Source organism: Petromyzon marinus, chromosome 55 (genome assembly GCF_048934315.1).
Source record: "Petromyzon marinus isolate PM22_M1 ecotype Great Lakes invasive population chromosome 55, UKy_Petmar_22M1.pri1.0, whole genome shotgun sequence".
Taxonomy (NCBI): domain Eukaryota; kingdom Metazoa; phylum Chordata; class Hyperoartia; order Petromyzontiformes; family Petromyzontidae; genus Petromyzon; species Petromyzon marinus.
The window spans coordinates 13,651,669-13,674,288 of record NC_133721.1 but is presented as its reverse complement, the minus strand read 5'-3'; the positions used below and the strand labels follow the sequence as shown (position 1 = coordinate 13,674,288).

Here is a 22,620-nt window from a genome sequence, read left to right as displayed (position 1 = left end):
TATAATTGTTTTTCTTGGGTGAAAAATGTCTCAGTGCCCTGGCAGGCTTCATCTTTTTATAGACATTTGAGTTATTAAATTTTTCGGCTATAATTAGACGCGCGCTGCTGCCATGCGAGCCCTATGCTCGGCTCACATCAATTATTCATATCTTCTTGCGCGGCCCGAAAATCAGCGGAGCCCTATGATAATGATTAAGCACGCTCATATTAAAATGGTAAAATGATGGCATCTGCTGTAGGCATGGATAATTTACGGCTTTTGTTCAGGGTTCCACATTCATATGATAATAATTACTATTATGATAATGATACAATCGGACAAATGTATGATTAAGCCCAATGCATTTTGTTCAGCAGCATCGAGGCGTGTCGAAATGAAGGCTGTTTAATAATACATTGCCTGGTATTTAATTATGTAACGCAACTGATTGCTGGGCTTTAATGAGGTAGGTAAGTGGGAATAGTAGATTAACACGTGTGTCTGTGTGTATCATTGTGTGTCTACGTGTGTATCCATGTGTATTTGAGTGTCATTGTGAGGGAGCGGTGGTGCAGCGGTTAGCGTACTGCGCTACGAACCCGGCCACTCGAGTTCGATTCCCGTTCACGGCCAACACGATTATCAGAACCGGTCCTGGGCCTCCGTCTAGGTCGACTCAGCCTCAAATGAGTACCTGGCGCGGTGTGTCAAAATCTCCACTAGGGAGACAAAGGCGGCTGGCCATGGTGCTGGCCACCCACCCCCTTGTGTGCTCACGAACAGCACTTGCCCCAACAGTCTGTTAAGGCTATACTGGGGAATATTTGTCTTTGCAGTGAGGAGCGATAGTGCAGCGGTTAGTAATAGCTACTGAATATGTAGCAACTACTACTACTACATATGTAGTAGTTGTAGTAGCTACTACTTTCAAGAGCCCCGCGCTAAATGCTTTCAAGCTATCAATTCCGGTTCAGTGATTCTGCACTTGCTCTATTACTATAGTACTATACCACCTTCAACTTGAACGAACGACTGTGTGTTTAAGGTTAGCGATTTGTCGTATTATCTGGCTGTATAGCAAATGAAAAAATACAATTACTTTACTGTGCAAGTGAAAATTTTGTGTTTTAATATAAACGTGTTTTTATTTTATTTAGAGCCCCTTTATAACATCATGCTACAAGCCCCACACGAGCTTCACCCAGCACTGGGCCTTCCCACTTCACTAGCCCGCACCGACTGGCGCGGTGAAGTATGGTCCAACAACCACGCTCGCCTGACACGCCATGTGGGTCACCTTCATCCAGCTGTGGATTGTTGTCGCTCGTTTACCCAAGGAGAGCCTCGCTGAGTCTCAAGACAAGGTTTCAGGAGATCCCTGCCGAGCGTTTGCAGGAGGGGGGCGATGTTCCTGACATATTGGGGTACTTGGGGTACTTGTACAATTTTGTATTCGGCACTGGGAATGTTTGACCAATACCAGTTGCTTTGGTGGGGAGGTTCAGCAGCTTTGGTAACAAACTGGTGGAGCCCATCGTAAACCCATGCAGAGGAGGAGGAGGAGAGAAAGGACACATCCCACACAGCCGCCCGAGTCGGGAATCGAACCCAGGTACTGTTTGCTACGAGGCGCGAGCGTCACCACTGCGCTACAAGCACCACAACCACGAACCCTGCGGGGTTGGCAACGGGCTGACAATCAAGACAGGTCCGCGTTCACACTTCAACCGCAAGCCTCCTGTGTCACCCGTAGGCCGAACAGAGCGGTGGGATGCCGGTGCATCGTGCGGTTCGGAGAAACGCCAGATTAATCTCTATTCGTGTGTTCGCGCAAATACATTAAACAATAACAACAGAGGCCGAATTTCGTCTCTGGTTTGAAGATTGTGCCCCATTATACGAGCGGTCCGTGTCTTGTAACCTTGGCAACAAATACCTAGCACCCACCACCCTCCCGCTGCCTTGCAAGCTCCGACTGACAGATTTGAAAACACCGTGCACACACGGGGAGACGGGAGTGGTGGCACAGTGGTTAGCGCACTGCGCTATGAATTCAGTTTGCTAAGTTCGATTCCAGGTCACGGATAACGTCGGACAGGCGCTCATGATTTAACTTAGTGAGTATATTGTATCAGCCCGGCCACCACTTGATTAACAGATTAACAGCCTCGAGACTCAAACACTTCCATAGAGAGCCACATATTTACTGAGCGATCCACAGTTGGGATTATAATGAATTCTCACGTGGAGGTCATTGATGGGCTCAGCCCGGCCACCAATGACTTCATTAAAAACACGCCATCACATCGAGTTCATTTTTTGCACTCAGTTTTGGTTACATTTCAGCTACGAGAATTAAAGCTGCGGTGGATGAAACTTGGGCTTTCCAACCCAGGATCTCAGCGGTGCCGGGCTCAGCCATCTGACGTCTGGGCAGGGTCGATTCCCAAGGGATAGCCATCCTTGACGAGAAGGCCTTGCTTGGCTAGAGTGACCCCCTAAGTGTCCCTGGCGCAAGCATGGTCGTGACGCGGGGGGGGGGGGGGCGGTCGTGCCGTAGATTTACAAACAAAAATTATTTTGTATTGTGCCAGGTAAGGTTCACTGAGCTGCATAGCTCTTTTTCCAAAGCGACGTGGCAATCACAAACAATAGCTAAACCAAGTGGCTATAGTCACGTGGAAAAGCATAGCAGCCAAATTCTCTGAACGCGCGTTCATTCAAAATGTGGAGGGGGAAAACCGGAGGAACTGGAGAAAAATCCACGTGACCACGGGAAATGAACCCACGACCTCATGCATACCAGGCGAGGTGGTTAACATCTCGCCACCGTGGAGCGCTCTCGCGGGCGTCTGCCCGTGCGCCTTCCCTACCACACCTCGAATGTTTAGATATTTTCCGGTATTTTTTTAGGCTTTCATTTTTATATTCGTTGTTTTTTAATGGCTTAACCACAATAAATAAATAAATAAAGCACAAGTCTCTGCGGGGATCAGCCAAAGCCCTGTTTGCGACATCACCTTGTTGGGGTTTCCATTAAAAGATTTCCACTGTTCACGAAGATTAAATCTCTCCGTCCGTGTCCTACATTGCAGCGGGTTATTTATTTATATAGATATATATATTTATTTTATAAGGCTATCAGATTTTCACCAGACAAGCGAAGAACAGCAGAAAGCCCCGTTCACAAACACCACAGCTGACGGAGTCAATAATAGCAGTGGCCGTCTTACCAAGCTCGTTCCGAGCGGCCTCCCACGATGTGCGTCACCTGCGTTCGTCCCGTCCCCCGTCCCACCGAACCACCGCGTCGATGGGGTTCAGCCGCCCAGGGCCTCTGATTGCTCGCTCAGAGACGCCGCTTCAAGTCTCTTAAGCGCATCTAACGAATGGGGGATGCTTTTTCTACACTTATTATTTTTGACACATGACAGTCTACTTAAGTGCTCGCTCGCTCGCTCGTTCGATAATTTGTAAACTCGTTCGCTCGCCCATTCACTCTTATCGCAATCACACGTGCATTCGCTCATTCGCTCGCTTTTTTCTGGCCACTCAATCAATTGCGTACCCATTCACTCGCTCGTTCACTCATTCCCATGCTCATTCGCTCATTTGCGGAAGCGCCCACTCATCTGTGCACTCACCCACTTGACCGTCTGTTCACTCAATTGCGCAACCATTCACTAACTCGATCACTCGTTTGTGCACTCACTCCCTCGCTCGCCCATTCACTCATTTGCGCACTCAATCATTTGTGCAATCATCCACGTGCTTTACTCGCTCGCTCGCCCGCTCGCTCGCCCGTGCTCTCAATCCACTACGCTCGCCCTTTCACTCATTTTCGCGGTGGCAAAATCAGCCGGCCCGGGCGTAAGCGCAGACGCAACGGCCCCGACTAATCTCGAGCATCAAAAACGCAAAGAACACGGAACACCGCCACCGCCGCCGCCACCGCCACCACCACCGCCACCGCCGTGCTGCGCGGATCTCGGTCCAATCCGCGTCTTGGCACGGGTGACCGCCGCGTTGCCTCCTCCTCACTCAACCACGTGGCGCCGCGCCCGCGCGCTTGCACGTGTGGGCCCGCGGGGCTCAAAAGCAACCGGCGCTGGCGTCAAAGGCGATCCGTTTTACCGGGAGATTAGAGTCGGCGCGATGGCTTTGGCAATGGGGGCCCCGCTAAAGGTGGGGAGGGGGGGAGAGAAAGTCTGCGTGCATTCCACGTGGTGGGATTACACGCCCACACACGACACACAGCACGGGATTTTCGGACACGAGATTTAATGCTGCAGTGCCCCACTCACAGGGAATTGCTTTTAGGCCATGAGGAGATTGGAAAATTACCCCCTACATCTCCAAATATATATTTTTTTATTTTGCCAGGTACTGTAAGGCCCACTGAGCTATATAGCCCTTTCTCAGAAGCCACCTGGCTATCGCAAATGATAGCCCAACGAAGTGGCTTATTATGTGGAAACGTATAGCAGCAAAATACTCTAAACGCGTGATGTTGATTCTGAATGTGGGGGGAACAATTGGAGAACCCGGAGAAAAATCCACGCGACCACGGGGAGAACACGCAAACTCCAAATATACAGCAGGCGTCAGGGGTCGGCATCGAACCCACAACCTCCTGTATACCACGCGAGGGAGTCAACATCTCCTAGCCACCGCGGCGTCCCAACAAGCTTCAACTAAGCGGCTGCGTGGGGCCTGTTTAACGCCGCTCCGGTTACGTTGCTCCGGCAGGGCCCGAGCACAAACCCGGCCATCGACCGCATCCCAATGCTGTGCCCGTGACACCCAACCGTCGCTAAAAATGTGACACCGCAATAATGAATAACACCAATCTCTCGTACGTTTGGTGTCCGCGCCTTTCTTATAGCCTCTGGCTATCATCACGAGGGATGGCGCGGATGTTGAACGAGCCCCGACTGGGAGTCTGCGGAAAAGAGCTTCACAGCTCATCGGATTTCTCCAAGATAAATGAAGATTCCGATGCTTACAAAACGGCCGACTGTTTTTGAATGGACGCCACGTGATTCTTAACGTCCGATTAATGTACGGTACAGTACTATACACACCGCAGTGATAACCAGGGTGGACTACCTGGATTCGGTCTGCGGACGCGATGCTGCTGGGCCATGCCTCCACCAAATGAGGAATCAATCAGTACCGGAAGGCCGGACGTGATAATAATAATGACAATGTTTAGTGTAATATAGCATCGCCGTAACGTGCGTCTCACTATCGCCAGGAACCACAGAGAAAGCTGGAAGGCAATCAGGCGATGAACAGGAGCTACCAACAATTGCCCAAGCTCTGTAGTCCTATATATTAAGATATTTTTAGCCAATTACTAGATTTCTCTACGCACGCGGGAGGAAACCACAGCACCCGGAGAAATCGCACACGTGCGAGGGGGCAACACTCGATCCCATACAGGAGTGAGAGATGATACGATTCCGTGCTTCGCTACACCGCTTTCTCCCGACGAGCCAGGGGTGATGGCACCTACCTCATCGACGCCCAGGAGGAAGGGGAGTGCCACGACACTTGGGGTGCGACCCGACCACCCCTTCGCTGCCGCCTCCACAAAGAACGGTGGTTAACGGTGTCGGCGGCACGCGTGCGGGGGAGGTGGCGCTGTCGCTGCAAGGACAATCTCCTGCGTGCACGACTGTGATGGGCGAAACACCTCCAGAGACACCGCGGCAGCTGAGGGTGAATGGTTGCCCGAAACGTCGTCTATTACATCAACATTACAATCCATGGGCAGATAGCCTTTAGGTATCCACTGCACATTTCGTCATTTTGTTTCCACTCTCTGTTTTGTGCCAATATGCTCAAGTAGTGCCACAATATGCTCAAGTAGTGCCACATATTAACAATATGCTCAAGTAGTGCCACATATTAACAATATGCTCAAGTAGTGCCACATATTAACAATATGCTCAAGTAGTGCCACATATTAACAATATGCTCAAGTAGTGTCACATATTAACAATATGCTCAAGTAGTGCCACATATTAACAATATGTTCAAGTAGTGCCACATATTAACTGGCACCAATCTCTGATGTCGTTAAGCCAGCGGTCGATGGCCGGGTTTGTGCTCTCCCGGGCCCATAATCATTGATGTCCTGACGCTCCAAGAAACACGCACGTCTTGGACGCCCTCAACATATAACGACGCAATGCCCGACCCACAAACATGAAGGAGACATCACCAGCGATGAAGCACCCCGCTATTCCTGACGCGGTTGTCTGGCTTGACCAACCTGAATGTGAAATTATCGTCGTTCCTCTGCATCAACATCATCATCATCAGCAGCAGCCATCTGAAAGCAGAGGCCACTACGGACTTGGGTTTGAACCCAGGTTTCAGCCACCCAATGTTTAAACGGGACTCTCTCAAGTGTAGTGAGCTGATGGCTTTTAGCCCAGTCACCCATCAATAACACGCACTTTCTTATCTCCCCCAAATTACTCTTTTTTTGTGTGATCTGGTTAGTCGGTTTAAGAAATATCGAAGTGATAATCAGTAAAATAATCGATTACATGGAAATAATCGGATAGCTCGGCTCTAAACGAGATTACGGCAGCACAAACACAATTAACGAAACCAAACTCAGCACCACAGTTCATCAGTTTCAAAGACAATGCATATAGAATTATCCGAGCATGTTTGTTTGCATTTTCTCCAGACTTGATTCCTTGCAAAAAGGTATCGGCCTGGTGTCTGAACATCTTAACACTTGTTGTGGTACATTTCTATTTCAATTAAACACGTAGGCTTTCGCGACCAATATTATTCATGAATTTCTATTTCAAGCTTTCGTGACTGCAGGGATTCATATTCTTGTTTCTTTCGGTAAAGTCACCACGTAGAAGGGAAACAATAAAATAACAAAAATATAAAACAATCAAATTCTCACGACGTTTCGACTGCAACACAAGAAGCAATCATCATCAGGTGTGAAAACCACCGCCACTTTTTTCAAATTGTTCTTGCTGTGGTTTTTACACCTGATGATGATTGCTTGTGTTGCAGTCGAAACGTCGTGAGAATTTTATTGTTTTATATTTTTGTTATTTTATTGTTTCCCTTCTACGTGGTGACTTTACCGAAAGAACCAAGAATACCCGTTGTGTTGCCAGAAAGTGTAAAACCTATTCTTATTTTTCATACTTTGAAACTGGCAAAAAAAGGTCAAATGATATAAACTCAACACGTTCACGAATAACACTTCGTGTGAGTGGTCTTAAAATAAAAGATAGCATCCATAATAGAGGGTTTTTTTTTGCTAAATTAGATCGCGTAGATATATAAAATATATATAAAAACCCGCCACCACCCGACACAGCCAACTAGTAAGGGTTGTCACGTAAACAGAACGTGCCAAGCCACAACAACAACAACAAAAACTCTACGATGGATATTGGTCGCGAAAGCCTGCGTGTTAAACTAAAGCATAGCAGTCGACGTTTCGGGCAATGGCCTTTCTTCACGGCACACACCGTTATATGAACGTTCAGTAATAGGTTCTGAACGAGCACGATTTCGATGCGGAGTATGCGATCGTTCGTGCCTCGTTGTTAATCATCGCCGCCGCCTCTGCTGGCCGTGTGAGTGACGGGGCCACTGCCCTCTGGCGGCTACAATGGGGCCGTGCACGTTCATTGGAACAGCCAAACTCGAGCTGTCCGGAATGCGACCGTGTTCATGATACATACGCGCAGTTTAACACATCGGAGAGCTTTCGTGACCAATATCATCCAGAATACAGGGGGGGGGGGGGGGGGGGGTTTGGGGGGGGGGGTTAGATCGCGTAAGTATAAAAATATGTCGTTCAACCCTCCACAGCAAAACGATTAAGGTTTATCACGTAAACAGGTGCCAATTCGTTACGAAAAGCCACAACTACACCGTGTGCACACATCGTACACGTCTACCAAACCTGTGTTTTTTTTTGTTAATTCACAAAAGAAAATGTTTTAGTCCAAAGATTCTTCAGCAAATAATGACAATTGTTAAAAAAAGATATACTAAAAAAAATGAAAAATAATTGCTAGCAGAGGATGGTTTCGATCCATCGACCTCTGGGTTATGGGCCCAGCACGCTTCCGCTGCGCCACTCTGCTTGACGAAATCCCCACAGCCCCACGCGGCTACTTGAAGGTCGTCTAGGTGCTGCTGATGCAGCTTATGGGGTATGTGTAAGCATATGGGTCTCTGTGTAAGCATATGGGTCTCTGTGTAAGCATATGGGTCTCTGTGTAAGCATATGGGTCTCTGTGTAAGCATGTGGGTCTCTGTGTGAGCATGTGGGTCTCTGTGTAACCATATGGGTCTCTGTGTAAGTATATGGGTCTCTGTGTAAGCATATGGCTCTATGCGTAAACATATGGGTCTCTGTGTAAGTATATGGGTCTCTGTGTAAGTATATGGGTCTCTGTGTAAGCATATGGCTCTATGCGTAAACATATGGGTCTCTGTGTAAGCATATGGGTATCTGTGTAAGAATATGGGTCTGTGTAAGCTTATGGGTCTCTGTTTAAGCATATTGGTCTGTGTAAGCATATGGGTCTCTGTGTAAGCATATGGATCTCTGTGTAAGCATATGGGTCTCTGTGTAAGCATATAGGTCTATGCGTAAACATATGGGTCTCTGTGTAAGTATATGGGTCTCTGTGTAAGCATATGGGTCTCTGTGTAAGCATATGGGTCTCTGTGTAAGTATATGGGTCTCTGTTTAAGCATATGGGTCTCTGCGTAAACATATGGGTCTTTGTGTAAGTATATGGGTCTCTGTGTAAGCATATGGGTCTCTGTGTAAGCATGTGGGTCTCTGTGTGAGCATGTGGGTCTCTGTGTAACCATATGGGTCTCTGTGTAAGTATATGGGTCTCTGTGTAAGCATATGGCTCTATGCGTAAACATATGGGTCTCTGTGTAAGTATATGGGTCTCTGTGTAAGTATATGGGTCTCTGTGTAAGCATATGGCTCTATGCGTAAACATATGGGTCTCTGTGTAAGCATATGGGTATCTGTGTAAGCATATGGGTCTGTGTGAGCATATGGGTCTCTGTGTAAGTATATGGGTCTCTGTGTGAGCATATGGGTCTCTGTGTAAGCATATGGGTCTCTGTGTAAGCATATGGGTCTCTGCGTAAACATATGGGTCTCTGTGTAAGTATATGGGTCTCTGTGTAAGCATATGGGTCTCTGTGTAAGCATATGGGTCTCTGTGTAAGCATATGGGTCTCTGTGTAAGCATATGGGTCTCTGCGTAAGCATGTGGGTCTCTGTGTGAGCATGTGGGTCTCTGTGTAACCATATGGGTCTCTGTGTAAGTATATGGGTCTCTGTGTAAGCATATGGCTCTATGCGTAAACATATGGGTCTCTGTGTAAGTATATGGGTCTCTGTGTAAGTATATGGGTCTCTGTGTAAGCATATGGCTCTATGCGTAAACATATGGGTCTCTGTGTAAGCATATGGGTCTCTGTGTAAGCATATGGGTCTGTGTGAGCATATGGGTCTCTGTGTGAGCATATGGGTCTCTGTGTAAGCATATGGGTCTATGCGTAAACATATGGGTCTCTGTGTAAGTATATGGGTCTCTGTGTAAGCATATGGGTCTCTGTGTAACCATATGGGTCTCTGTGTACGTATATGGGTCTCTGTGTAAGCATATGGGTCTATGCGTAAACATATGGGTCTCTGTGTAAGTATATGGGTCTCTGTGTAAGCATATGGGTCTCTGTGTAAGCATATGGGTCTCTGTTTAAGCATATTGGTCTCTGTGTAAGCATATGGGTATCTGTGTAAGAATATGGGTCTGTGTAAGCTTATGGGCCTCTGTTTAAGCATATTGGTCTGTGTAAGCATATGGGTCTCTGTGTAAGCATATGGGTCTCTGTGTAAGCATATGGGTCTCTGTGTAAGCATATAGGTCTGTGTAAGCATATGGGTCTCTGTGTAAGCATATGGGTCTGTGTAAGCATATGGGTCTCTTTGTAAGCATATGGGTCTCTATGTAGGCATATGGGTCTCTGTGTAAGCATATGGGTCTATATTTAAGCGTTTGGACCTGTATAGCGTATACGCATATGGGTCTTTATGTAATCCTATATGGGTCTGTATATGTCTATGGATCTCTATATAAGCCCATGGGTATCTATGTAAGCATATCGGTATCTATGTAATCCTAAGAGTCTGTCCATAAATGACGTCACGCGATTTTGGATGATTTTTGACCCCCCCCCCCCCTCGTCACACGGCGTCACAATAAATCAGACCCCCCTCAAATATGACGTCACAAAGCTCTGCCCCCCCACCCCCCAAAATAAAACATGCTTCAAATCGCTTTAAACTATTGTCATTGTAGTGCGTGTTTAATGTGGCGCTGCACTCTGATGTTGTAGGAGTGTTGTTATAACAATTAGTGTTGTTCGAACAATTCTATATTTATTTAAAGTTGTGCATTGTGATGTGACGTCACATTTCTCAAACCTCCCCCCCCTTGTCACACATCTTCACAAATGTCTGACCCCCCCCCCGTGCGTGACGTCATTTATAGACGGTCCCTATTCGCAATTCAATGCTTCTCTGTGAAAGTGTATGGGTCTCACTGTCTGTGCAAGCCTCTGGGTATTCATTCGAGGCGTTAACGTCGTTTTATTGAATTACCGGTAACCGAATTGGACGTACAAGCCCGTTAAGTAAAAACAAACGTGCGGATTCGTCTCAGGATGCCTTCATCCACGCAGCAGTGGCTTGACACGGAAGTTGTAAACTAAGTGACCTTGTCACCGGAGTCCTTGTCTGATCAACTCCACACCACGGGCCTGCTGCCACCTCGTGCTCACGTTGGTGGCTCTGTTCACCCGGCTAGCGCAGGGCGCGCCGATCACGCAAACTGCTCAGGGCAAGCGGGGAGAACAGCGAGCGGAGGACGCCGCTGAAACGATATCACAAGGAGCTCGAGTCGGATAACCTTACGTCACGGCACAGCGTCGCTGCTATATAGTTCACGGCGTGTTGATGTTGTTCGTGGCCGAGTGTGGGGTTGTCAACGAGCGGTCGCTGTCCATCCTTTTACAAGGGAAAACCGCAGTGCCATCATCCCTGAGATCAGGGGCCGTGTTATCCAATAGGCCACAGTAAGCAGTGTCCAGGGCCTACTCACTCACCCACTCACCAGGGCCGTGTTATCCAATAGGCAACAGTAAGCACTGTGTCTAGGGGTCTACGAAAACTAAAGGGCCTACAATTGTTTTTACCACGTTTTTGTTGTCTGATAAAAAAAATGTAACAGATATCTACTGGAATAATATATATGTATATAGCAAGGATAGGCAACACTGTAGTTACAAAGAGGCAGAGTCAATGTCAATCTTTTTTTTCTTCATTAGCTGAGAGAGAAATTAACACTGGAGATGATGGACTTGTAGAGATTTTTTTTAATATTGCTAAATTAGCAATAACATGTCAAATGGTGTTTTTCGCACAATCTCATTAATTACACTATGTAACACAACATTTGTTCTTGGGTACTAAGTGTTATTTTTTTATGCCTAAAACACAAAATTCAACATAATCATGAAGAAAACGTGGCCTTAAAAGGGAAAAAAACAAAATTGTTTTTGTTTCCGGTCTTTATATAGCACATCAATTTATAGCATTTATCTGCTGTGAAGAAGGGTCATTGCTCAAAATGTCACCTCATGTATTTTTCCTTTTAAGACCGTGGTGTTGACGAATGTGTTTCGTAGAAAGCTGTGTTGGCGATTCCCTACAGAACCGATCATTCCCTTTAACACCGGCCAGGTGCACAGCACTCGAGACCCAGGGCATACGGCCGCCCGATAAACACGCAATGGAAATGGAATTAAGAAACGCTGCTTTCCAGGCTGGGCGCTGCACACGTAGGCATCACAAGGGCTTCTTCTTGTGCCCCACTGCGGGTCCGTTCCTGGCGAGTCTCAGCAGCGACAGCAGGAGGCCCAGTGCGTAACCGCATACAGCCCCCATGGAGCAGGTGATGGGCCAGGCCTGCACAGCAAACCGACGCGGAGATACAGAGAGTTGCTCTCAATGGGGCCCACAACCGGCACCCTCCCAGACAACTGCGCCACAGGGCCAGCGAGCACGGCCGTGCTGAAGGGGAGCGCGCTCTTGCTCCCTCATATTGATCGAATTTGTAAATGATGAAACGGATGATCATGAAAACAATTGTGCAGGCCAGAAAACCATGAGTTTAAATTAAAAAAAACACGTACAAAGATGTGAAATGCACACAGCCTTTGTGCATTATGCAGAAACCCTCAGCAGTTTATGAAGAACTGCATTGTGGTTCTCTTGCCTTAGGTCACCAAACTAAATTCATGCAAATGTGACTGATAGGCAACAGTGATATAGAGATAGATACTTATAGACAGGTTTCATTATAATAATAACTCATCCGCACAGGATGAGCAACAATGGTCACTGCTGCTAAGTCTGTCTCTGGGAGCCATATATGCAGAGTACTCAAATCCACACTGTTAAGCCCATTAGCTCGGCTAATTCGAACAATAATCAAATCCGTTACAAAATCTGTCACCGTCCTATAACACCTATCGCTAATGCTGTTACTGCGTAAGGATCTTTAAAAAATATCACTTTATTACCATGCCCTTCAAATCTTAAGCCACTATCTTTCCCTGTAAATCTTTGTTTGGTTTTGGATTGCATTACTCCCACAGGGAAATGCTCTTCAGTCGGAGTACTCGACTCGTGCAAAACTCAACAACAATAACTCGACGGCGCATATTGCAGTGAATAATTGTGATGGGAGCCCCAGTGAGAGAACTTGGGGCAGACCTGCCAGGGCCGGTCCCAGTCCAGGGGGATGGGCAGGGCCCCAAGCCACGCGCCCATCAGTGTGCACGTGGTGCCCACACACAGGCCCTGCTCCCAGACAGACACCGCCCTGCAAACAACCAGTTACATGTCACGAGCAATACTCATTCACCCTCTCCTGTTCCGATGGTGTACCTCGTCGGTTTTTCTTCTGATTCCGTTCTGACGACGTACGTGTACATCATTAAAATAAAACGGAAGAACATTTTAATGAATAAACTTTATTGGTACTCAGGCTCCCACAAAGGCCATGCGGGAGAGCGTGTGGCACAGTTTTGCAACAGCTATCATCGAGTGTGGAAGTCGTGTTGCTCCATTTCTCTGCGGTGAGTACAATGTCCTTAAAAACAATAGCGCTATGCCTCTAAATCAAAGTAACGGTGAGCCGGTTGCACGTTTCCCGTGATTCAGCGATGAACGGGAAACCCACCCTGCAACTTGCAGACGTCTTGGAACGGGAAATGGTTTATAATCATTCACAGTCCTCTCTTAATCCATTGTTGAATGAAGGCCCCCCCTTAGTATTCAAACCATTTGTCAATAAAGCTAAACATGGCCGAGAATCAAAATCAGGTCACTGAGTTCGTAGCACCACAAATTATAAAACAGGAATCCCTCATTATTCGCGAGGGATACGTTCCAGAGATGCTCGTGAATAGCTTGTTTCGCGGATAATGATATCGGCCTACGAAAACCTATCCCGCACCTATGATTAGCACGGTTGGCGACGTATGGTGCAAAAGAAGTTCAACATACATACGAATTTCCTTAAATACCTAAATAAGCTGTTAAATACGTGAACATTATCATAATAACATATGTATTTATCTCATCACTTTTATCTCAGTTTTGTAGAGTTCCATATGAAATTCGCGGATATCCAAAATCGCGGATAGCTAGTTCATGAATAGAGGGAATACTGCCATCACGAGATGTCTTAGATAGAGCGCCTTTCTCGCCTGGGCATCTCAGAGCACTCTACACGCGATGAACAACCTACGTTTAATCTTAAACATTTTAACGACACCTCCAGTGGCAGATGCCCCTGTGGACACAAAGTGACTCGGCACCTGGCTTGCAAACAAGGCTATGGCCTTGGTGAGAGTGTTTAGTTTGTTGTCCTTCCCCCGCACCTCCAATGAGCACGGTTGGCTACGTACGGTGGGAAAGAAGTTCAACATACATAAAGATGATTTAACAACTCCCGCCAAAACTGGTTCGTGCAGCATTTCAGTTCTACTCGACCTGTGCGCTGTTCTTGCCCATGGTCTTCTGCTTGAATTCTTGGAAATAGCTGTGGCGGTTAATGGTGCTGCACTATGCTGGATTAGATCGTATTTATCGAATCGCAAGTAATTTCTTAGCCTGGGTAGCTCTAAGTCCACAACCGGAGGTTTAATTATGCATCCCCCGGGGCCCGTTCCTGGGTCCACTTCTTTTGTGTACCTACATGCCCCCGCTAGGTACCACCTTTAATTATTTAGGTCTCAAATTACACTTTTGTGTACCTACATGCCCCCGCTAGGTACCACCTTTCATTATTTAGGTCTCAAATTACACTTTTATGCTAAAGACGCTGACATTTACATTCATTGGAAATTGAATGAAATTGATTCCCTGTGTTCTCTTGTCCTCACTTTCACTTATCACCGCTTGGATGCAGCACAAGCCTCCTCCAACTGCTAAACGCCGGGTCCGCTACGTCTCATGATCGGCAGCCACAACATACAACCTCCACGGGAAATCAGGAATCTCGATGTGTTCCTCGATCCATCAATAACCTTCGAGGAGCACATTAATAACATCGTTAAGAGTCGATTTTTTTTCCATTTCAGGAACATTGCCAGGATACCTCCCATCCGCTCAGCGTACCCACAAATGACTCGCATTGCAATCATCGCCCCATACTGACCCACTGCTAAATCAAGCGTTGAGTCACCTCGTCTCGCACAGGGACAGCGCTCGGAATTGGGGGATCTGTGTTCCAAAGACGTTTCGTTACACGACGGGGAGAGCGCAATGTACACGTGGGCTCATTCACGATTCATTCATTGATAATGTGGTGCAGACCAACTCGACACTCATCGCTCACCCACTCCTGGTGAAAACGCGCAACCAGGCGGAGAGGTTGGGACCGAGGATGCAGAGGCATGGCAGGGCTGTGAAGGTGGTCAGCAAAATTGAGAACACGAACGTCTCCCGGGCCAGGCTGGATCAGAAATGCAGAGAAGCAGGGCAACAGTGAGGATGCGTGCGTCGTCAGCAGCAGCAGCACACGACATGAACCCTTGCATGCGCTGCACGGCTTAACTATGTCACCATTCCGGTGCACATGTATGTTATAAATGTTGAACTTCTTTCGCACCATACGTAGCCAACTGTGCTAATCAGAGGTGCACACAGCCTTGCAATTTGCACTTGCTCAAGAGAGCCCAGACTGTTTGTAGGCAAAACAACACAGAAACTCGTTACTGGTTTGAGCCCCCACTGGGACTTCTCAGTGCAGTGCTGTCACATGTGCCTGAACGACCCATTTTGAGTATCCCTCAGCCTCCTCGAATGCCATGCTCTGAGAGAATTGTTTGTTACAGGTTTATCGTTTTAATCCTCGGGAGCTAGAATCCTGCCAGATTAAGTGACAGGGCTCCTCACGGCAGTGCGTTCGTCGCTTGTTCCAAAGGTTCACAGTACGAATTAATCGACCGCCCTGATTAATACCACGGGTGTATTAAGCATAACAGTACGGACCATCTGCTTCACGGTGGAAGTAAAATTTATCTGACATCATGAAAAATTAGGCCGTTGTGTGCCGGAGTCACTGTCAAAATTTGCCAAAGATTGAAAAGTTACGCCAAAAAATTACTCAATTGAAATTACACATGGCAACATCGCTCCATACGGCAAAACTACTCTAGACTGTATCATACATCATGCCTTCTTTTGCGAAAGCCTTGTGCGATGAGAATGGCGTACATGCCAAATGCGCTAAATTATGTGAGCGTTATTACCATTCAAGCAGTGAGTGTGCTTTGTGGCCGAGGTGCTTACTGAATGACTGGTGCTCCAAAGAGAACGGTGACCGCATGGAAGAACAGGCAAGAGAGTGCGAGGTACGCACAGCTCTTCACCGCCACTCGCACCTAGGAGAAACACGATGTCCCATGATAATCAACAAAAAATAAAACCATTCAAATTACTCAGAAAAGCTTAACCCTTCGTTGGAATGTTTGGCCAATTCCATTGAGTATGAAAGAAAACCTGAGAACCTGGAGAAAAGCCAATGCATTGAAGGGTGGTGACACTCAGCACTTACTAAACTTTTTTATTTTACCAAGGCCCACTTGTGTTTTTTAGCCCCTTTTCAGAAGTGACCTGGCCACAAATGGATAGCTCAAAGAAGAGGCTTATGTGGAAATTCATAGCAGCCAAATACTCTAAACTTCCATCTCCTCAGAACACTGATGGCAAGCCCTGATAATTATACATCTAAATACTAACCAGCCTTGTTTAAGATCTGCTAAGACGAGGTGCATTGAGGGCGATTTGGTCAGAGGCTAGGGGGAGAAGCCATGATGGGCCGTGTCACCACCCCTCGTAACCACGTCGAAATGACAGCGGCACCTTGGCGGTCAGCGTGGCCCTGCGGGACGCGTGGCGGCGGCGGGAGGCGACGCACAGGAACAGCAGCAGCAGCAGCGCGTGGGTGAGCGCCACCGCCAGCGCCAGGCCCGCGAGGCAGAGCACGGGGGAGCGGACCACGGCGCCGCCGACGCCCCCCAGCGCCAGCGCCAGCGCGAGCACCAAGAGCAGCGCCACCTGGGCCCCCGCGGCCTGCCGGCGCTGCGGCTCCCACGGCTGCCCCATGGGAACCGGGTCTTACGGGGATGTGGGCTGGTCCCTGTAGACTGCACAACAACAAAGATCCCTGCATGATGGAAAAAGAATCAGCTTTACCCTTTCTGGAAATAATGCAGGTGTTAAGATGTTCAAACACCAAAGAGACACCTATTTCAAGGCAAGTCTGCAATTACCAGATGCGTGTGGAACAAAATGCAAACGTACTATGATAATTATGTATGATTGTCTTTGCAACTGAATGGCTTACACCAGAGAGAGTCTTCTTTGGTTCTTTCGGTAAAGTCACGTAGAATGAGAATAAAATAATAAATTGATAAAATAAAATAACACAATAATATTCTCACGACGTTTCGGCCACAACACAAGCGGCCTTCATCAGGTGAAGGGAGCGAGACTGTCTGGTAGGACAGCGCTGGAGTGAGAGAGCCACGTTCAGATCACGGCTTTTAAGCTGTGTGAGAGGAACAAAGAGCCTTGACGAAGGAATTAGCATAAAATTTAGCATTGAAAAGGCTGAATGATTAGCTTGTGACTGGTCACAGAAATAGCTATGTTAAAAGTTAAAGCATACACCTCCGCAGAGGCACCCATTGTTAAAAGGAATTAGCATAGAATTTAGCATTGAAATAGCTAAATTAAGGCATTCGCTTGTAACTGCTACAGAAATAGTTACGTTAAAGTCAGAGCATACACATTCACCGAGGCACTTAGTACAAATCAAAACCGGAGAATTTAGCATTGAAATAACTAGGCGAATTTAGCATTGAGCTATTCACAGTACTATATAGTGAACCAATAAAAACTAAAATATAAATTACCTTCATGTTATCAATAAACTCTATATTCTCCAATCAGCTAAGCTACCAACCATAAGTCGTTATATATCACAATGCTATATGGCGAAAAAATGGGTGGATTCTTACCCTCAAATTTCCGTACCACGGATAGCTACGGGCCCCGTTCAGACGGACGAGTTCGTCCATGGTCGGAACAGAGGAGGGGGAGAGAGACAGCTGCGAAGCCCTAGTATACTCCATGTTGTAAACCATACCATTAACCGTGGTGTGAGAGGTATTAAGAGGCAATGCTGGCGAAAGAGCTGCGGTCTGAAGGTCATCGTAAAATTACAATTAATTAAGAACAGAAATGATTTAACACATCTTTCCAGTGGTTACTAAGCCTGAATCCATCTTCTCGGTTGAAATTGTCTCTGTGCTTGTATATGTGAATGGCCTCATGAACGAATCTCTCATGGTAGCCAGTTGGTTTGCAAAGAACCTCCGTCTTGGAGAAGTCAATGTCATGTGAGCCCACTGAATTGTAACAGTGATCTGCCACGGCAGAGGAGTTCGTCTTACCGTGTTTCAAGTCTGCTTTATGTTCGCGGATGCGGTCCGAGATATGTCTTTTGGTTTCTCCAATGTAGCTACTACCACAGAGGCACTTTAGTTTGTAAACGCCCGGGTACTGTATGTCTGGGCGTTGTGATATATAACGACTTATGGTTGGTAGCTTAGCTGATTGGAGAATATAGAGTTTATTGATAACATGAAGGTAATTTATATTTTAGTTTTTATTGGTTCACTATATAGTACTGTGAATAGCTCAATGCTAAATTCGCCTAGTTATTTCAATGCTAAATTCTCCGGTTTTGATTTGTACTAAGTGCCTCGGTGAATGTGTATGCTCTGACTTTAACGTAACTATTTCTGTAGCAGTTACAAGCGAATGCCTTAATTTAGCTATTTCAATGCTAAATTCTATGCTAATTCCTTTTAACAATGGGTGCCTCTGCGGAGGTGTATGCTTTAACTTTTAACATAGCTATTTCTGTGACCAGTCACAAGCTAATCATTCAGCCTTTTCAATGCTAAATTTTATGCTAATTCCTTCGTCAAGGCTCTTTGTTCCTCTCACACAGCTTAAAAGCCGTGATCTGAACGTGGCTCTCTCACTCCAGCGCTGTCCTACCAGACAGTCTCGCTCCCTTCACCTGATGAAGGCCGCTTGTGTTGTGGCCGAAACGTCGTGAGAATATTATTGTGTTATTTTATTTTATCAATTTATTATTTTATTCTCATTCTACGTGACTTTACCGAAAGAACCAAAGAAGATGAATCATTGCAGTCACGAAAGCTTTAAACCAGAGAGAGTCTTGTTGATGGCCTTGTCTCAGCAGTGTTAGACTAGGGAATGCCAAAAGGCGAACGATACAAAGGGAATGCAAATATCAAAGCATTAATAGCTAGATTTAGCAGTTATATCTATGGGACCTTTTTGCCAGTATCAAAATTACAAAAAAATAAAAGGCTTTACCCTTTCTGGCAATCATACAGATGTTAAGATGTTCAGACACCAAATAGACACCTATTGCAAGGCATCAAGTCTATATTAACCACACAGTTGTGGCAAAACATGCAAACAAACACAATGTATGCATTGATTCCCCACCTTGGGGAGGCCCAGGACCGGTTCAGACATTTGTCACAGATTTTGGCTTTCGTAGCGCAGGGCGCAAACTACTAAAGATAACTTATATGGTCCACATGTTGAACTTCTTTAGCACTGTACGTAGCCAACCGTGGGAGGCAGAGTTGCGGAAAAAACCATAACCCATAGTTGATTACAACACCTAGATTTAAAACTCATTTGTTGAGAACTTTTATTTAGCTCGTCCTTCCAGCGCACCTACGGTTCGCAGGTGGCTATGCACGGCGTGAAAAACGTCCCAGTGGGAATGAAACTGCAGGACATGTTCAAACTTAACTCGACAAATGTGTGCTCGGGGCAATTGGGAAAACACAAGAGATGTCTGTGTTACGTTTGTTAAACAGCGATCTGCTTGGGGGTACAACGGATGGAGAACATCAATGCGTCAACATTTTGACGTAGAATCGTGGACGAGTGCGGGTTGGAGTGCTTTAGGAAAGCTGAACTCGACAATGAAAAGTAAATCTTGACTTAAAGCTTTCGTGACTGCAGGAATTCATACTCTTTGGGTCTTTCGGTAAAGTCACAAAAGACCCAGAGAGAATGAAAAGTAACTTGGAAACGTGCAGGCTTGCATGATTGCGCACTCCCAGCCGAGACAGGGGTCAGCAATATATACGGGACTTTTTATTTGGTAGTCGAAGTATGAAAAAACACATTCCTGCGGAGGGAGCTGGTAGGAACGTTGGGTTGCTCGGTCAATGGCCAGGGTCAACGGCGGCACCACGTGGTGTATTCCGCAAATATGCCCGACTGTGAGGGCGGGCACAAGCCGGCGTGAGTAGGTTAAACGTTGAGTTTTATAAGGGCACCACGGGGTGACCAGCCCCTCCCCACCCAGCCCCACCCCTCCCACCCCCCACCCAGCCCCACCCAGCCCCTCCCCACCCTCCCCACCCAACCCCTCCCCACCCAGCCCCTCCCCACCCTCCCCTCTCCACCCAGCCCCACCCCTCACATTTTATCCGGGTGTCCGGATACACGTGGACAGACATCCACAGACATACACAATTAATCCCCTGCCTCCTGTGAATTAATCCCGGTTGGGCTTCCGTCCACTACGTTTCCTACCAGTATAATAATAGGTAATACAACAGATATTATAGATGTCCAAACACCAGATATACTTTTGCAAGGAATCAAGCCAGAATTAACCACACGTACTTTGTGGTAAAACGTACTCTGATAATGTTATGCATCGTCTTTGAAACTAATTGGCCTACATCAGAGACGGCCTTCTTGATGACCTAGTATCACCAGTGTCAGACCAGCGAGCAACGCCTAATGGCGAACAGTACAAAGATAAATTCACGTATCAGAGCATTTACATCTCGCGGTGAGCAGTTATATCTATGGGACCTTGATTTGCCAGTATCAAAGTATTAAAAATAAGAATAGGCTTTAACCAAGAATAATACAACATACTCTTTGGTTCTATTGGGTAAAGTCACGTAGGTGAAAATAGTTATTTTATTTTGATTCTATTGGGTAAAGTCACGTAGGTGAAAATAGTTATTTTATTTTCACCTACGTGACTTTACCCAATAGAACCAAAGAGTATGGATCCTAGCAGTCACGAAAGCTTTAAATCTAGAATAATAAAACAGGTGTTGAGATGTACAAACACGAAATAAACCTTTTTTTTGGAAGGGATAAGTCTGCATTAACGACACGGTTGGCGAAACATGCAAACATGTCTTGATGATTGTTATTATGCATTGTATTTGGAACCGATTGGCCTTGTAGAGGAAAGGCACCTTAAAACGACGCAGATTCTCTCTGTTGAAGCCCGACCTGTCAACCCCTTATCAGTGCCCTACCTTATCACAGACCAATTCAGACCGTATTGGTCACCCCGTGTCCTTGTACATCTCAACGTTCATCCTACAAAGTCCCATCCACAAGGCAGAAACAAACTTGAGTGTTTTATTGGTGCCCTGGAAACTCGACCTTCCCTGTGCAAGTTTACGGGGTTAAACCGTGTGGGTTCACAGCTTTGTGGGTGCCCTCTCTGTTGTGGGCAGCAGCAGCAAACCTCGACATTGACATTAGAGTCCTGAACATGTTGCCTCCCATTGACGTAAAGCGCCCTTTGATTGTATGAAAGGCGCGATTATAAGTTGTGATGACAGCCTGTAATCAATATGGAATCAGCTCGCGTGCAACGCGAGTCTGGGGTGGTGGATGTTTACGTCTCGGGATCGTAGGGGGGGAGGCGACGGCTGAGGAAGGGAGGCCTTCATCTAGCAGTGGATTGACCAAGGCGGATGGTGCTGATGTGAATGAGCTGATCTCGGGTTACCTCCGCGGCCTCTCACGCCGCCATCCTCCTCTTGCTGCTCACGGCGACACGGGGCAAACACTCTCCTTCACTTCATGCCCACCTCTCACTCTCTCCCTCTTCTGTCACTCTGACCCCTCACGCTCTCTCCCTTACTGCCCTCACTCTCTCACGCTCCCCTCACTCTCTCACGCTCTCCCTCACGCACCCCTCACGCTCCCCTCACGCTCTCCCTATCTCCCTCACGCTCTCCCTCACGCTCCCCTCACTCTCTCCCTATCGCTCTCCCTCACGCTCTCCCTATCTCCCTCACGCTCTCCCTCACGCACCCCTCACGCTCTCCCTATCTCCCTCACGCTCCCCTCACGCTCTCCCTCACGCTCTCCTCACGCTCCCCTCACGCTCTCCCTATCTCCCTCACGCTCTCCCTCACGCTCTCCTCACGCTCCCCTCACGCTCTCCCTATCTCCCTCACACTCTCCCTCACGCTCTCCCTATGAATGAGTAACCTCGGCTGTGTGAACCCCGGAGACGGAAGCCGCGCGGCCCCATCTATCCGAGAAACGCGATTGCGAAATGTGCAGCGAGGGTTGGGAGGGGGGGGCATGAGCGATCTGCGCATGCGCGCTGCGACCCGCGCGAAGTTACAAACTCCCAGCACGAGGATTCCTCCACAACTCTGGCTGCCGCCTGATGATGCCGCTTGCAATTACTGGCCGAAACGTCGTACTCAGATTGTAAATGTTGTGGAATTGCTCTCCGACACAACCGGTGTTGCTCTACTGAGTAACGAATTGTCACGTTCTGTTTACTTGACAAACCTTACTCATTTGGCTGTGTCGGGTGGTGGCGGGCTTAACGACACATTTATATTTACGCGATCTCACCCAAAACAAAGAATCTGTATTATGAGTTACAAACTCATTGAGCGGAATAACTAAACAGACAATATACCTCCTTCAGTGGCGGATTAAGCTAGTGCGGGGCCTGCAGCATACGTTATAAAGGGGCCCTAAGTATAATAAAACTATTATTTAAACACCCAGTCGTTCATAAAAGTTACTATAGTAATAGAGCAAGTGCAGAATCAATTAACCAG

The 22,620-nt window shown here is 47.0% G+C and overlaps 2 protein-coding genes and 1 non-coding gene across 5 annotated transcripts in view; all 3 read right to left on the bottom strand.

Moving 5' to 3' along the window:
- The window catches only part of LOC116954547 (diacylglycerol kinase delta-like), a 118,830-nt gene extending 112,773 nt beyond the window's left edge, over positions 1-6,057 (bottom strand). The window contains exon 1 of the mRNA XM_076052392.1: positions 5,501-6,057. The gene's annotated coding sequence lies outside the window, so the exon portion shown is untranslated. The remainder of the gene's footprint in view (positions 1-5,500) is intronic.
- Positions 6,058-8,054: 1,997 nt separating this feature from the next.
- On the bottom strand, positions 8,055-8,126 carry TRNAM-CAU (transfer RNA methionine (anticodon CAU)). Its single transcript has one exon. It is a non-coding gene; the product is annotated as a tRNA-Met (tRNA).
- A 3,307-nt stretch (positions 8,127-11,433) lies between these two features.
- PIGF (phosphatidylinositol glycan anchor biosynthesis class F) lies at positions 11,434-21,945 on the bottom strand. 3 transcript variants are annotated; one of them, XM_032975112.2, is made up of 6 exons: positions 21,543-21,945; positions 16,514-16,790; positions 15,941-16,032; positions 14,985-15,101; positions 12,854-12,962; positions 11,434-12,043 (listed from the first exon to the last, which is right to left on the bottom strand). In XM_032975112.2, exons 2-6 carry the CDS (start codon positions 16,754-16,756, stop codon positions 11,924-11,926), a joined length of 681 nt encoding a protein of 226 aa, XP_032831003.2. In that variant the 5' UTR covers positions 16,757-16,790; positions 21,543-21,945; the 3' UTR covers positions 11,434-11,923. The 3 variants fall into 3 exon arrangements, with proteins under 3 accessions (XP_032831003.2, XP_032831001.2, XP_032831002.2); XM_032975110.2 differs by having other exon boundaries at positions 16,514-16,817; positions 21,543-21,944; XM_032975111.2 differs by having other exon boundaries at positions 16,514-16,797; positions 21,543-21,943.
- Between the last annotated feature and the right edge of the window lie 675 nt (positions 21,946-22,620).

Bases quoted from the DNA above. Each gene is read 5' to 3' on its own strand.
- PIGF (XM_032975112.2), bottom strand. From the start codon at position 16,756: ATGGGGCAGCCGTGGGAGCCGCAGCGCCGGCAGGCCGCGGGGGCCCAG. The intron at 12,963-14,984 runs GTGAGCGATGAG...GGTTGTTTGCAG, and splicing joins CGCGTTTTCACCAGGAGTGG to GGCGGTGTCTGTCTGGGAGC. The intron at 12,044-12,853 runs GTCTGCCCCAAG...TTTGCTGTGCAG, and splicing joins ACTGGGACCGGCCCTGGCAG to GCCTGGCCCATCACCTGCTC.